Source organism: Clinocottus analis, unplaced genomic scaffold (assembly GCF_023055335.1).
Source record: "Clinocottus analis isolate CAN_PGR_092001 unplaced genomic scaffold, fCliAna1.0.p SCAF_5, whole genome shotgun sequence".
NCBI classification, from domain to species: domain Eukaryota; kingdom Metazoa; phylum Chordata; class Actinopteri; order Perciformes; family Cottidae; genus Clinocottus; species Clinocottus analis.
Window position 1 is genome coordinate 2,494,756 of NW_027176207.1, and position 16,357 is coordinate 2,511,112.

The window sequence follows — 16,357 nt, forward strand, 5'->3', positions numbered from 1 at the left end:
GGTTCCCACACACATAAATCATTTACTTGTGATTTTGTTTTGCGTCAAACTTCAAATGTTCACCAACGTGAACACATTTTTTTGTCCTTTGACTGAATCTTAGGACGAGATTGTGAATCACATTCACGCAGTTTAACTGTTTTAGTGTTAAAGGATGTAGTATTTAGCTTTTTGTTCAGCACGTGAAGCCTCCATCAGGACATCAGGGACTTTTCACATCACCTCGACCTCTGCAGCTACTCAAATTTAACCTTTACTTCAGGTACAACTGATCAGAAACTTCATCCGATAGCTACAATCCCTTTTGGCAATTTGACAACTGTTTTGCTTTTTGCGATGTGCAAACCTTGTTGCAAAACCCCGCAGGTTGAATTGACCTCGCTGCGGTCTTAACGTTGAATACTTCCTTCCCTGGTTAGTGAAGCAGTCCCTCACAGAGCAGAAGTAGAAGGTGCAGTCGTGAGGTGGATGACGTACAGCCTCTGTGGTTTTTATAGGTGGTGACCTTTGTGGTTGTCTGAGCGGCGTGTCACAGCGTCGAGGCGCAGACAGTCCCACAGTGTACTGTATGCTGAAAAAAACTACCTCACACACACCTTTGTGCGCTCTGGCTAACCCGCTGTGTTGGATTACTGACGTGCTCGCATCGGTCTCAAGTTCTCCTTCAGCTCAAGAGCCGTATTCCACCTCGTGACCTTGACTCTTTGGTGTGTTTCAGAGCTCCGCCATCGTTTATTTAACGTCTGTTTCACTTCTCTGATTTGCTGCAGAGTTTCCAATTTGTGACTAACGACATGTACATTTAAGTCAGAATACAGCGGGCGCGGTCATCACCGGGTCATTCGGCGTTCATCTGAAAAGAGGGTTTTGGTTTGGTTTGGTTACTTTATTAGTAGACTTAGTTTAACAGTAGTAGAAAACAATAGAAGAACAGTAGAAAATGATGCTTCCATCTCAACATACCTTACACACAAACACAGACAAACATGATAAAAAATACTCAGCGCTCCAGATCAGTGCTCTTATAAATATAAATTAATATAAAGTTCACTGGCTGCTGGAACAAAGCTGGTTTTTGAGGCCTATACACATGGGAAGCAACGTCGCCGTCGATCTCACGCGGCGGCCATTGCTGCGAGCGGGACATCAGAGGATGGACGGACACACTGGGGTACCAGCGAGGCCCGACACCTTCTTCTTCTTCTGTTCCTCCTCCTCCTCCTCCTCCTCGTCTATTTCCAGGCCGCCTGTCGCTGCCGCTCCACAAGCAGCAGCGTGACTCGTCTGGATGCGTCTCCGCTCACATCCGACTCAGCGGCCCTGAACAGGTCAAGGCCTGGTGACACAGTGACCCTGCAACCCCCTGACCAGGAGGGGGAGGGGCGGGGGGGGGGGGGCTCTTAAGGGTCGGAGGGCTGTTTTATGTGGCTGTCTGGGAAGTGAGAGAAATAATAAAAGACTTCTATAATTGGTGCCCCCTGATTTCCTGGCAGCACTGCGGGCACCGGAGAGGATCGCATGTGTCCGAGCTTGTGCACACGTGTTTGGGTGTGTGGGCGTGTGTGTATGTGTGTGTGTGTGTGTGTGTGGCTGACACAGATGTCTGTGGAGAGGGGATGTGATAAACACACTGGGCAGGGGATCTCCGTCCAGGAGTGGGCTCCATGCTTAAGTGATGAAGTCACTGGGAAAAAAGTCCGGTTGAACTGGAGGAGGAACACACACACACACACACACACACACACACACACACACAGAGAGAGAGATATTACCTTACAGCATTTGCACGTGAAACAAAATGTTCCTCACAATAAAGTAGAAGACACTCCTCCTCCCATAATTCCATTATTTAATCATTCTGACACTTAATAAAACCTAATTGCAGCGGTAGTCATTCATCGGGCCGCGAGCTGACGAACAGGAACGAGTCGAGGCGCCGGTGTTTTTGCACAGAGACGGCGCCGAGGTCAGAGTTTCAGTACCTCGGGGGTCAGAGCGCCGCCTAACCGCAGTGTGCGTGTGCGTCTCGCGGCGTCTGTGTTGTTGTGTTAGGTGTGAACTGTGGCCCTGTGGAACGTTGGGTAACACGAGCGATTGCCTAAGCGGTTGTTGTGATGGTGTCGTAACCAGTTGGACCTGGCCGGGGTTTGGCTGTCATGTGAGCCCTTGTTCTCTTTCATCCCCTCAGGACGTCGAGGGCACGTGTGCGCGGACGTGCGCACGTTTGGGGATTTCATTAGCGAAAAGAGAACAAGAAAATTGTGACTTTTATGTGTGCGTGTGTGTGTGTGTGTGTGTGTTGAAGTGCCAGTGGAGGTGGCAGCCGTCAGAAGGAGGCAGACGGGTCAGAGGTCGCCTCTGACTCATGCCCTGTGGAATTTAGACTTCACAAAACGGACCCGGGACGCCTGAACACGCTCCACGCTGCGCGAACAGCAGCAGGAAGTGATAGTTCATTAAAAAAATGATGAGAGGCTGACGCGGCCCTCACAAATTCACCCTTCACTGTGATAAAATGGCCGCAGGAAGGTGAGAGATGTGGGGCTTTCCATCCATATCTCCTTGTTTAGTTAAAGCATATCTCCCCGTCATTTCTTCCCTGATTATTAAAGCAAGATAGCATCTTTTCTGGGTTAACGAGCAGACGGGGCCTTCTTTCTAGAACTGTCCTGTGCTGGGTTTTTGCAGATATATATATATGACTTTTGTACTCCATCTATCATTGAAGATGATGGATGGATGTGTAGCTTTTGGTCCCGAATTGTAATTGTTAAAGATGGAAATATGGAGCAGATGATGCTGTTTGCACCTTTATGGCCAGCAGCCCTGCAGCAAAGCTGTGTACACAAAGTGTGTGTGTGTGTGTGTGTGTGTGTGTGTGTGCTACTTTTTCTTTGTCAGAAAAACGCAGGTGACTGCAGGTAAATGTATTTTTTTTTACATATTCTTTTCTAAAGAGGCGATGAGTCCTTTTGTGTTGATGATGGATGCAGGTGTCACACACCTTCATTAACCTTTTAATATTTAGAATTATGTTGTCTCTATTTTCAAAAGGATTTTGCTTCTGTCTAAATAAATAAAATATTCATACTTTAAACTCTGTGTGTGTGTGTGTGTGTGTGTGTGTGTGTGTGTGTGTGTGTGTGTGTGTGTGTGTGACGGGGGAGGGGGGGGGGCAGATCTCCTTGTTCTTACAAACACAAATAGTGTTTCTCTGATGTAGAAATGAGCTTTTATTGCACTTTTATTATTATTGTTTATTTGTTAAGTGCTGGAAATATGCAGCATTGTTGAATTTGGCCAAACACACTGATGCAAATTGTCAAACAATTTGTGTTTGTGTTGCACAGATGTACTGAGTGACTTAAAAAAAAATATGAAACTGATTAGTTGGATGGTTTTGTAGGACGGAGAGTTTATTTAATTGTGTTTAAAAGAAAAAGAGGACGTGGCTCACTTTGAATCTACTTTGAATCTACTTTGAATCTACTCCGAGATGAAATGATATTCCGCCTCTTATCAGTCGCTTTGCACACTTTAATACAAAATAAAGTGTGTGTGGACGGTCGGAAAATCACAATTTTGTGTGTATTTTCTGTTTTATTTCAACTGCCGTCTCTTTCCTGCATCAACATTAAAATCCAGCAGTTTCAGCTCTTCACACGTCACAGACATTTTATATTTGTTCATTTCTATAACACCTCTGCTATAACTTTTCCTTTGAGTTACTATATTAGATAACAAGGGTCTTAATACATTTTTAACTGCTATATTTAATACATTCCTTCAATCATTTGCTCTCAATATCTTCAACTCTAAATGTCACCAAATCTGATATTGATTGAAACATAATTTGAACACACACTGCTCATGTTTCCCTCTCTGCGCGTCTGTATGAAACACACTTATGTGTTGCTGATATTACGCCACATATATTTGCTGCGAGTCATTTTTGTAACACCGGCACGTCCAGCTGATGATTTTTGAACAACTTCTGGAAGTAATTCAGTCAATTGGAAAACAACTGTAATAAAGTTTGATAGGATGCGCACGTGCAGGCTTTTATGGTTATAAACCACCTCCATGTTAACTTTAATTATTAACCTTTTGAACTATTTGTTTTCTTCAGAAGAAGAGTCACATTTTTATAAAACTGTTCAGATGAACTGCAATGGGTTTTTTTTAATACTTTGCAATTAGTTGTGTACATTTATATTGTTTGATAGACTTTTTATTCTCATACAAAATACATTTATTAATGTTAATTATTTAAATTCACTCACAGCATTGATTCATGTGAACATCCATCATCATGTTCTGTCCTTTACTGCCTTTATAAATTATCAAAATGGTAAAACAATACTTTTAATGTCATTTTATTCACATATATGTCACATCAGTTTCAGCTAAATAAATACAATCAAAGGCCAAGCGCTTTATTTCAGCATGACTCGTGTATTTTATTCATATAATAAACTATTAAATCTGATAAATTATTCTGCATATATATATGTATATATATATATAATTATATATATAATTATTTCAAACCAATTAATGCTCGATATGATCATCTTTTGTTCTAAATTAGTCTTCAGAGTTACAACAGAAATGTGTCCAGAGCTTGTAAATCAGAGTAAAGGGGCTTTTTTTTTTAAATGTTGTAAATACTTTAGTTCAAACTGAAGGATGTTTCAGTGTTTCAGTGTTTTTGAGCCTCGCCAGTGAAGAAAGATTCAGGCGAGGAGTTTTCTTTTAGTCTTGTTTAAAGTTTCAACTTTAACAAACCAGTTTGTGATGTTTGCTCGGTAGCAGCAGAGTAAATATTTCAGGCTCATTGTTTGCCAAATTACATCTAATGGCTGCTGTAATTTTCAGCTTGTAGTTTTTTTTTCCTCCCTTGCCTCGACTCAACTTAGAGAGAACTGTGAAAATCCTTTTTTTAAATGTCCAAACTTTGACTCAACATTCAGATCAACCGCTGTACATGATCATATTTATTACATATATTTAATGCATGCACAAGTTACACAAATCTCTCATTTCACTCCATTAAAAGAGGTTCATTTTTTATCTCAAGACAAAGATAATACTCTGTACTTCTTTAAGCGCTGGTACTCACTGGTGGTAAATCATGATCAACTTTAAATCCAACCATTTTCACAACACCCTCTGAAGAAAGTGAAAATATATTCCCAAAACGCAGAAAATCAGCAGATATTTTAATGGAAAGAGCGAGAGACTGTCCCGACTGCGAGGCATTAAAACGTGTTTTAGACTGCTAGCTTTCAGTCTCTTTGTTGGTGGATTTGCTGGGCTCATGACTCAGTATTGCTCATCGGGTAGGAGATGATTCGCCCGCCATTTCTCAAAACCCTTTCGCTCGCTCTTTGTCCTTTGCCTGTTTACTTTTATCTGCTGAACTCGTGGATTTCCCCCCTTTTATGTTTTCTGGTCCTTCTCTTTCTTGTGCAAACTTACATTCATCTCTTCATCCAGGTTATATCTTTTTTGAATGAGTTTGCTAAGTTTTCTGTTTGTGTAGATGATGATAGGGGTTGTGTGATGTGTGACGTGGGGGGATGGGAATAAGAGAGGCTTTGTTTCCCTCCAAAACAAAACACAAAAAAAACCCAGCTTGATTTTTGATACCGTGTGTCCTAACCATTTTCTATTGTGTAATTTAAGCGTGATCCATCTGTTAGACTTCCTGTCTGCTTTGCCCATTCACTCGTAGGATATCTATTACCTCGTATGAAGTTAATCATTACTAAAAGGCTTCCTTGTGATACACCCAATCATTTAACACAATCTGTAGTTTTCCTAAGCGTAGCATAGGTGTGTGTGTGTGTGTGTGTGTGTGTGTGGGGAGGTTGGAGAGGGACGGAAATGACTTTGCCTCCCTCAGAGAAAGTTATCAGCCATAAACTCAACCGTATGTGACACGTCTGCCCCCGCAAACCTGCTCTCGAAACCTTTGATGACGCCTCCTCCTCCACGACGCGAACAAAAGACGCACCGGTGGAAACACGAGGAAAGTTGTGAAACAATGGCACGCGGGATGCAATTGACTGGATTGTGTCGAATTGCCCCAAATACAGAAGAAGCGACGGTCTCTCTAGCATGTATTTGTTTAGTGATTAATCACAAACTCCAGCCTCGGGATGGGCCACTGATTCGCTATTCCAGGGCATTCTCTGCGTCTTTTTTCGTTGAGTGTGTGTGTGTGTGTGGGGTGGGGTGAGGGGGGGTGAAGAGGGGGGGGGGGGGTTCAGTAGTATGCTTGTAGTTGGTGGCTAAATCTTGTAAAAGGGTTTCCTAATATGGGCCGTCTTACAAGGAGCGCCCTCCCCCTCGGTGGGCCGTCCCATCCCTCCCCCCCCCCAGATCTCTCAGCCAGTGATGACACAGCTCGGTACGACTCACTTCCTCATTAATTGGCTGAAACCAGTTCTTACAGGAACCGCCTGTGATAAATGTGAGAGTTCTGAGAAGTCATTCATTTCTCCTCGCTGCAGAGGCAGAAGAGGCACTGCAGGGGAGTTGAACGGGTTCACCGTTGTGTGTGCGTGTGTGTGTGTGTGTGTGTGAGGGAGAGGAAGCCGAGTATGTGTGTGAGAGAAAGAGAGAGAGAGAGTAGAACGGAGCTGGAGAATGTGTGTGACTACTGCTGCCGCGGCTGCTGCTGCACGAGGACCGGCCAACTTTATTTATGCCTCTTTTTTTTTTTTTGTTGGTCAATTTTTTTTGTGTATTTTCATTTTCACTTTTTTTTTTCTTCTTGTTGTTGTTTCGTTTCCCAGCAGCACTGTTTCCTAAAGCCGCTGCACACTGTTCTGTCTGTGCGCTTGTGTCCGTGCGGGGATGAGCGGGTGAAGCGCGGTCACACTCGCCGCTCGCCGCTCGCTCGCTCTCCCCTCGTCTTCCTCTCTCCTCGGAGGGAGGAAGACGAGGGGAGACCGACACTGTACAGGACACGGGACAGCGTGCCTCCCTTTGTTGCTGCCCTTGGGCTGGTGAGTAACAATGATGTGACGTGATTTGTGCCCCCCCCTCTCTCTCTCTCCCTCCCTTCCCCACATGCCTCCCCCGCTCTCTTCCCTTCCCCTGTCCTCTCTTCTTCCTTCCCCTCCTCCTCCTCCTCCTCCTCCTCTCTCTCTGTTGGTGGAGGCAGATCTCTTCCACTGCTGGGTGCGGCACTGCAGAAGCCCTTCAGGGAGTACTTGGAGGCCCAGAAGGCCAAGCTGCACCATCACGCCGGAGAGGGGATCCCAACTGTAAGTACAGGGGCCTCGGGCCCCCGGCTCACAGCCTCTATTCATTCACGTGTGCGCGCCAAGACAAGAATGCGGCCCCCTTACTTTAGCCTCTTTCGCTCCTTCTCCCTCCAATTTTTTTTGTCCTCCGTTGCTTTCTTCATCTTTATCTTTCCTTTTTATATCCCTTGACCTATTTTTTTTTATATTCCAACCTCTTTGCCTAAACCATGTGCTTTCAGATTTAAAAAAAATAAATAATCAGTTTTCGTGTATATTTTTCAAAGCTAATTCCATGTTTATAAGGGAAATGTTGACGCTGTGGACTTTACTACAACCTGCAGTGATACAGTAGATTACAGATTGTTTAGGGCCAGAATGACAGAGTAGGTTAGCGCTGCACTGGGCGGGCTGGAGGGGAGGGGAGGGAGGCGAGGAGGGGGGAGGAGGAGGAGGAGCAGGAGGAAGAGGAGGAGGAGGAGAGGGGCCAGTGTGGGGTCTGGCTCCGCTCGCTGTATTGAACTGTACTACTGTAGCGCGGGGCGTGCTGACTCATGCTCCATCTTACCAATGGGGGGAGTGTGTGTGTGTGTGTGTGTGTGTGTGAGTGTGGTCACTCCCCAATGTGTCACACATACACACACTTGCACTCAATGCCCCGCCTGAACCCAGCACTGACTGTGGAGCGGGGCGGGGGCCCCGGCTTCGCCAGTGACAATCCATCAAAACCCCCTGTCTCGAACAAAAAGAGCCAGTTGTAGCTGTAGCCGATTTCTCTTTTCGAGGCTTTTTCTAATTCTCGCTCCCTCTCTTTCTCTTTTGCCCTCGCTGATTCATTGAAAACGATTTTTTTTTATGCGCGAGAAGAAGAAAGAGAAGGAAAAAAAAAAGGATCAACTTTTGCGTTGCACAAGGACAGATTAAGGCATTTTTTCGAGAACAATGTTCCTCTTTTCTTGTAACTCGAGCCTCCCCGCAGTTACAGCAGAGAGAGAAGCGAGGCAATTTAACTTCGGCGGAGGCAGGCCGGGGTCAGTGGGGGCGTTGGGAGGGGAAGGACGGCGGGGGCTGCCGCGTGTTTTATTACCCCTGATCTCTATCTGTCCTGCACATGGAGCTGGATCCCCACCTAGCCTACAGCATCAGGAGCAGAAGGGGAGAGCAGGGTGTGGGGTGACTGGAGGGAGGGAGGGCCTTCAACTTACTGACCCAGCTCCCCTCTCTCTCTCTCTCTCTCTCTGTTCGTACTGTGGTTCCTGGCACAGGAGGAGAGCTGGCTGCCGTGGCTCTTTGAGAAGGTTGTGGTCATCATGGTATGCTTCTTTGTCTGCTCCATTGTCAACTCCATGGCCCAGAGCTACGGCAAGCGCAGGCAGCAGCAGCAGCAGCAGCAGGACAAGCGCTCGGAGGGCAAAGCGGAGTGAAGATAGCCAGATAGCAAAAATCACGGTCCGACCATCAACTTCAAAAACCGACAAATCCGTACACTCATTCCAGCTCTCTCTTCCCTTTTCCCCGGCTGGTAAAACCTCCCCGCGCCATCGTCTGAAGCCAAGTATCAGCCTTCATCCAACTGGTTCCCCCTCTTGTTATTGTAGCAACATGTTTATGTTGAACTTGGACTTCCATTGACTTTGCTTCTTTTTTTTCTTCTTTTTTTTTGTGAAGGCTTTGCATTTTGGTAGTTGGTTTCCGCTGTTGTTCCCTGCAAAGGTAGGTTGCCTGTTGGGACGCGTGTGAGGCGAGCTGTTGCGTTGTTTTTGGACGTGCGCGTCGGTGCTCTCGTCAAGCTGCCGAGCACGTGAGAAGAAGCCGTGACTCCCCTCAGCGAGGCCCGTTCGTCCCTTGACTTCACTTTATGTGACTAAGCTAAGATCGTTACTTTTGATTGTCAAGTGAGTTATTTATTCAATAACCTATTTATGCATTCTCTATTTTAGCTTGTTTATTGTTAAGACTGCGTTACAGACTGTGTAAATGACTTCCAAGTCAGTCGCAGGAGATGTTAATGACGTTTCAAACTGTCGGCGGGGCTTGAGGTTGACCGCTTCTTTTGTGTGCGCCGCGAAGCTCAACAAGGTACTTTTTTTTTTGGATGAGGGATGATAAATCGGTCATGAATCACCCCGCCGTTCCCTTTGTCTGCCCCCTTATTGTTCTGCTTCCAGGAAGAGAGCACATGAGTCAGCCCGGGGCTACTTTACCAGATGCAGCCGCGTATTGAATCAGATCCACGGCGGCGTGCGCGTGTGTGTGTCTGTGTGTGTGTGAGAGAGAGAGAGAGAGGGAGATAGTAGGTTGGGTTTGTGTAACCGCCGCATTTGTTGCGCTCCCTTTTATCTTTTATGGATTTCAGCAGATTGGCTCCACTAATAGACCGGCACTGCCTGGAAGTCTTTAGTGTCGCCGACAGTAGCTGCTCATTTAACTTAGGCAGGCTGTGTCATGGTAAGTGTCTTTCTTTGTCTTCACCTCCATTTATCTTCTCTTTTTGTATTCATCATTTTAATCCTCTTTTACCTCCGATGAGGACTGGAAAGCTCCCGTTTGCCATCGCACGAGCATCCCTCTGCATTTCACAGGATTCTTTCTTTTCTTTCTTTCTTCTTGCTCGGCGGATAACGTCAGCTGGCTCCCTCGGTACATGCGGTACCTTTTATGTTTTTCCCTCTTCCATAATTGCTAGAGAAATGTGCTATTTTCTTCTCCCCTCTCTGTTGCCGCCGCCGCCGCCGCTGCGCTACGCTGGACTGAGCACAGTGGGCGCTAGAGCAAGCAAGAGAGGGAGGGAGAGAGAGAGAGAGAGAGAGGGAGGGAGGGAGAGAAAAAAGAACCCTCGAGCGCACAGTGAAAAGCGTCTGTGCCGTTACCTCGGCTGAACCTTCGAATGAACTCGTTGCACTGCCTCAGTCACGGAGCCAGGAGACGAATCACTCGAGTAGATTCAAAACAGAGGGGCACTGTTGAGCGAGCTGAACCCTGTGCTCCGCACCAGCTCTAGTCAGAACATTCACATCTCTTTCATCCTGTCATGGTAAGTCGGATCAGGGATTTTTTTTCTCTTTCTCTTTTTTCTTTTCTCCCCCCCTCTTCCCATCGTTGTCGTGTTCCCGTACATGCGTACGTCCTCAGGCATGTCCGTCACTCTCTCGGCCTGTCAGATAGCTTATCAGACTGGTGTTGGCTGTTTAAGATTGCAAGGCGACAACAGTCTGTAGGCTGTCTGACATTTCGGGCTCTTTCATCTGACCAGCATCCTGTTTTGTCCTCCTTGTTATTGCCATCGTCTCCGTTAGCATCAGTTCCCATTTTTAGAGGTGTGTGCTGCTGCGATGTCACTTCCTTTTTTTTTTTTTTTTAATCCCAACCGCTTGTGAAACGTCAGTAACATTTAGTCTATTGTTTATTTCCCTCCATGCTGACGTCCGTGAGGGTTTTTTTTTTTTTTTAATGTGGTTTCATGTGGGGAACTGTGTTTTCGCATGTTTGCAAATGCAGATGTAGTGCTGTCAATAGAGTACTTCTGTATATGCGTATGTGTGTGTGTGTGTGTGTGAGTTGGCTCTGTCCTCTTGAATTTCCAGAGAATCCAGACAGCACACACCTTATTGCAACACAACACATTGTGACACACAGTCCTAGGTATGGTACACGCAGTGCTCACCCAGCGCTCCCCTTCCCTTTCACACTTCCCTCTTCTCTTTTACTGAGAACTTTCTTCTGTTGCCCAATGCACACTTTTTTTTAAAAAACTTTTTTGAAAGGAGGTTGCATTTTATTGGAACAACTAACTCTCTTGAGGGGATGTTTTTCTAAGGGCCACAAATTGGTAATTATACAAAGCTGAAAATTATTGCCTGACCAGCGGATACTTTTGCCGCAAAGCTTCAAGTTTTATTTTAGATTCTTTTCTTTTTTTTCCTGTCTCAAACAGAGCAAAAGGGTACAACTTTTCCCTGGTCATAAAAGCAAAAATCATTGGATAACACTGGAATGGCTCACTGGCTTAGAGAGTGTTTTTCTTGGCAGTTTCAAGATGTCCTGTTCCATAAGGGAGCCCCCTTTTGGCACGCCTGTCTGAATGTGTGTGTGTGTGTGTGTGTGTTTGTCTAGAAATTCTGTTTATATTTTGAAGTGTAAGTGCCTCTATTCTTTGTCTAATATATCTGTATCGTGGTTATTTGATAGGTATGTATGTAATGTTTTCTCATGTGCTTTCACTATAAATAAAGTCCATTGAAAAGAGGATTCTGTTCATTTTGTGATGAGTCTCGACCGCGCTGGGCGGGTGTTGACCCGCAGGCCTCCAAAGAATCTCACATGTCAGCCGAGAAAGAGGGTCAAGACGGATCCCGAGTCCAAAACAACTCCAATTTCCCCCGTCTAGTGTTTCACATCCAAACGGTCATCGCATTACTGATTTTCTCTCTCCACACTGACGTCACCTCCACGCTCAGCCATGACGCTGAGCTGTGAATATACAGCTCCACTTATGCGCTCGTATTTAAATGCAACACTTATCACCATAAACTAGATAGTGCATCTGCATTAATAAATCATAATAATGTGAAGGAGGAGTTGCAAAATGATTCTACCATTTTAAAATAGGCTTCTTATATGAAACGTTTACTTTGATTTAAATTTAAGGGACGAGCCATGAAATGAATGACAGCAAAATAACTATAAACTAAATACATTATGTTTTGTTGCTGTTGTTTCACACACATTTGCACAGCTTCGTAGATGAATCCTTTCGATACATGTCAAACTTAATACACGGTGCTTTGAATTGACTTCATGACGATGTGATTGAGGTCATTTTGACCTCAGATCTGGTGTGTGTGGGTACGCGGTAACGAGTGGCGTGTGTGGGGGGTTTACTGTGATTTTGTGTCCCGGGGTCAGTGGCGTGACCCGTGCGAAGAAGCACCTGTCGGAAGGAAGTCCTGTTCCCAGAGCGGCCACGCCCGAGCGCCGCGAAGACGACATGTTCCACCACCTACCCCACCCGGCCCCGGGGCTCTGCCTGAAAAACCCAACATGCAAATCCTGCCTGTCCAAACAGGCTGGGGGACGAGTGCTCAAATAATGACTCTTCTTTTGTCCTTCCTCTCTTTCTCAGTCTGGTTTCTCCATCTGCTGTACATGTACAGTTGAGACTGGTGCGCCCCACACACACATACCCCACCTCCTTTACTGTCACTCACACTGGAGTCCCCGCCCCCCTCCCCTCCCTGTCAGCGGGCTAACCACCGAGGGATGCTGATATATCGCTGACTTCACCCACCACCCACAATCCCACTCTGCATTTGGTTATCCACTTAGTTCCTTTCACACTCTGTCTCATTAAATTATGCTTACAAAGGGATTCCTCCCCCCCCCTCTACTTAAAAAAATAATAATTCAAGATCACATTAAGCTCTTTTGTTTTTGTGAGTAGCAGTCAGGGCGGCAGGCGGGACCACAGCGGAGTGAGGAAGATGCTTCTTCATAAAAGGAAAGTTCCAGTTCACGGTATCACACAGTTTGATGTCAAACTGTTGGGAAGTTCATTGTAGTTTGATTGCATGGATAATGGAAAAGTCCAACCGAATAAATATAATGTCAGCTTAATGTGTGTGGGTATCTGTCCACACACACACACACAGACACAACATAACTGTGGTTACTGTAAAGCCCCGGCTCCGAAAGCCTTTGTTTCCTTTAGTGTGGCTTTTGGCGTGCCGAGATCAAACAAGCTTATCAGCGACTTCAAGCCCTTCATAACTCACTTCATCTGAGAGGAGATATTATTGCTCTCATTTGAATTAGATCACTCGAGCGATTCACAAAGAGCGTCTCGCTAAACTCCTTCAGCAGGCGCTCGGCTGGCCTCTGTTGTTGTGTGATTTACAAGGGCCTGAAATATATTAGTAAAACCATCACTATGTAACAAAGTACGTTTTGTCAGATTGAGTTTGACACAATAAAACGCATCTCGCTGGGCTGTGTTGAACTAAATTATGCGTCGGTATTTTAACAGAGCATAGTTAGGCTGGAGCATCTGCTGTTCCTGCCCACACGGTGCCAGCGGGGCAGACAGCCTCATGGCTGGTGCCAGGTGGCAATGCCAGAGCGCTGTGACGAAACACACACACACACATCTGTAGCTCTTGGGCCTTCCTCAAAGAGTTAAACTCCAAGTCGTGTTGTGTGTTTGTTGTCGTAGTAGAATTCTACAACAGCGGCACAAATCATTCGTCGTCTTTAAGCTTTGTTTTTTGTTTCAGGAAGTTGCTTCCGGAGGGAAAGATCCCAAACTTTTTTTGCTTATCCCAAAAACAAAAAGCACAATTTGACTCTGCGCAACCTTTCCCCCGAATGATCTTTGTGTGTCTGCATGTCACAGCGAGACAGAGAGGAGTCAGAGACCGGCCTCATGGCGCGCCGTGCCTCTTCGTTTCTCCCCTTTTGAGTTTCACCAAAGAAACTGCAAATCATTAAAGTGTGTCATAAAACACACAGGGGGTGTGACTGCTCCAGTAGGACTATAGCAGCAGCAGCAGCATGCCTGAGAGTAGAGTGGGCGTAAAATTCGAGCAATGTACCTAACAGTCTCTCACACACACGCACACACACAGCCAGGAGCCTTTGATGTGAGAGGACGTCACTGAGTAAAACCTTTGGAATGCTAGAAATCCAACGGTATGGACTTCACTCCGCAGGTGCCGAGTGCGGCTGCAGCACAGCTTCACGTGTCAACGCAGGTTCCTGTGTCATGGCACGACGCCGTCTCCGAAGTGTTACGCAGGAATGTCTCACGCGGCTTCGCGAGCGTGCCAATTCTGTGACTGCGCGGTGTGCAATTTCTGTCCAAGATGCAAATCAGGCAACGCTTCAAAACTGGCATCCCGGATGTGTAAAGAGAGCTGGATGCAGCGGAGGAGGCGACGCCTATCAGTTCTGTGAGCGGGAACAAGTTTGACATTTTGGGAAATGTGCCGACTTGCTTTCTTTCAGAGAGTCCGTCCTTATTTGTTTAAATCAGAAACCAAAAAAGAAAGAAAAAAGTATTATTAGATGTAGCATTTTGCTCTGACGTTGGAACAAAATTCAGCCTTGAACTTGTGTCTGTACACCGGCATCAGAAACGTTGGACATGACTCTAACCAACTGACGCTCTCAGCCTTCATGGCAGTGCAATCAGAGTTAATTTTAGTCCGGTCCAAATACTCTGCATGAGGCCTGTTTACCGCACGCGGCGCGGTTGTATGCAGCTAAACGTGCTGCAAACAACCACAAAGAGCAAACACAACCAGACGCAGCCACACAGCGAAGACACTGTGCGCCCTGCTCATCTGGACGGCTGGTCCGCAGTGATATTCCACCAACGTTTATGTTACATGTTTGATTGCTGCCAAACGTTTTTTCTGCCGTTACCTCCACCGCGAAAACGACATCCTTTGAATACCAAAGAGAAGAGACGGGACTCTGCAGATGTGTTCATCCCACACACAAACAGGTTTTTAAAAAAACAGAAGAAAAAAAAAGAAAATTGGATGTCCTCAAATATCAGTAATCAGCTTGACTATATTTCTGAATCCAATCGGTAACATTTTGGATTAAAATCAGAACATTTCAACAAAACAATATCTTAAATAGGACTTCCCTTTTTAAATTATTCCAACTCTCTGTCTGACCGGTGCTACAACACACACTTATATAGTTCCCTAATTTATGTTGTTTGATTTATGATGTTCACGTTGTTTATATCTTGTTCTGTTTTTTATTACTTTGAACTGTTTCTGCACTTCATTACATTACATTCACTTTATGTCAGACGGAAGAGAAACACAACTTTAAGTCGTCTGTTTGTTTGCACAAATAGAACAAGTGGCAAATAAAACGGACTTTGACTTTGGATTTGTAGAAACCGACGTCAAAGAGGCTATTTCAACATATCAACATTTATATACATGATTGTTTGTGTTGGATTAGACATTTCAAATGTGGTTAGAACGGCCAAAACCCAGCTCAGCTGAAACGACGTGTGTGCACACATCAGTCACTTACACGTCAGTAATATAGTATTATATATACATATATATATTATGGCTGAGCCCATGAGACTGCTGGCCCTTTGCACAACATCCAGAGTTTACAGGGACGACTTAGATTAATATCTGGCTTTAAAAACTTTCTGTTAAATACATGCGGCTGTTTAGTTAAAGGAGAACACCTGCCAGTTGAATTGTTTAATAACATTTAATAAAAAAAAAACAGATATTTGTACTTTTTGTCCACACGAAGAGCCTTCGCATTACACAAGTCTTTGTCCCGCAGTGAACACCAGGCAAGAAGAAGAAGAAGAAAAAACACACCGAGACGCTGACAGCCTCCACCCTCCATTTTAAATTAATGGCCTTCCATATTGACATCATCCAAACATGAGCAGACAGAGCAGTCGCTTGATATGCAAAGTGATTTTGAATGATCACAATAGCGACCCCAAGTCATCACACGGACCCACAACAGAGCCCCGGGACTTTCTAACAGTGTCTAGTCTGTACTTTTTTCAACATAAACAAAGCTAAACAAAACAGAGAACACACACACAGAAAAACATATTTCCTTACCCGGTGCAGCTGGTTTTGATCACCGGGCAATCAAAGTAAAACAAACTATCGGATGGACTCGAGGCAGCGCTCAAAGTAACGCCGCCCTGCAGGGGGCCCGTCCCGTGCCTCTCAGGACCGGGACCGCCACAACAAAAGAAGCTGCGGTAAAGGTTGATCTTCTCGCTCCTAGACTGAGGACCTGGTGGGACGTTCAACTGTAATCATTGTCACTTTTACTAAATGATGTTGGAGATCAAATACGGTTTAACAACGACTCTTCTAAGAAACGTTGCATTGAAGTGCCTCGCTGCAGCTGGGACGTCCTGCTGACTGACTTCACATCAGCTTGTATTGAAGGAAAGCAGCCGGAAAGGTTTGCTGAAGGTTACATTTATTTCATACGCACCTTCAACCAGCTTTTCTGTTTCCTCTGTTATCATTATGAGTAATCATACAGTTAGATTCAGGGAAACAACTGACCTAAAGAGAGGCACCGTTTCCCCA

General features: G+C 45.3%; 1 protein-coding gene across 2 annotated transcripts in view; it reads left to right on the plus strand.

The window, feature by feature from the left end:
* The window catches only part of LOC137803003 (vacuole membrane protein 1-like), a 55,497-nt gene extending 44,001 nt beyond the window's left edge, over nt 1-11,496 (plus strand). The window contains exons 11-12 of one of the 2 annotated variants that reach the window (XM_068601246.1): nt 7,175-7,277; nt 8,522-11,496. In XM_068601246.1, coding sequence (XP_068457347.1) covers nt 7,175-7,277; nt 8,522-8,680 — 262 coding nt within the window. In that variant the 3' untranslated portion in view covers nt 8,681-11,496. Of the gene's footprint in view, nt 1-7,174; nt 7,644-8,521 lie in introns of those variants that run through there. The other variant, XM_068601245.1, reaches the window with a different exon arrangement.
* Nucleotides 11,497-16,357: the final 4,861 nt, after the last annotated feature.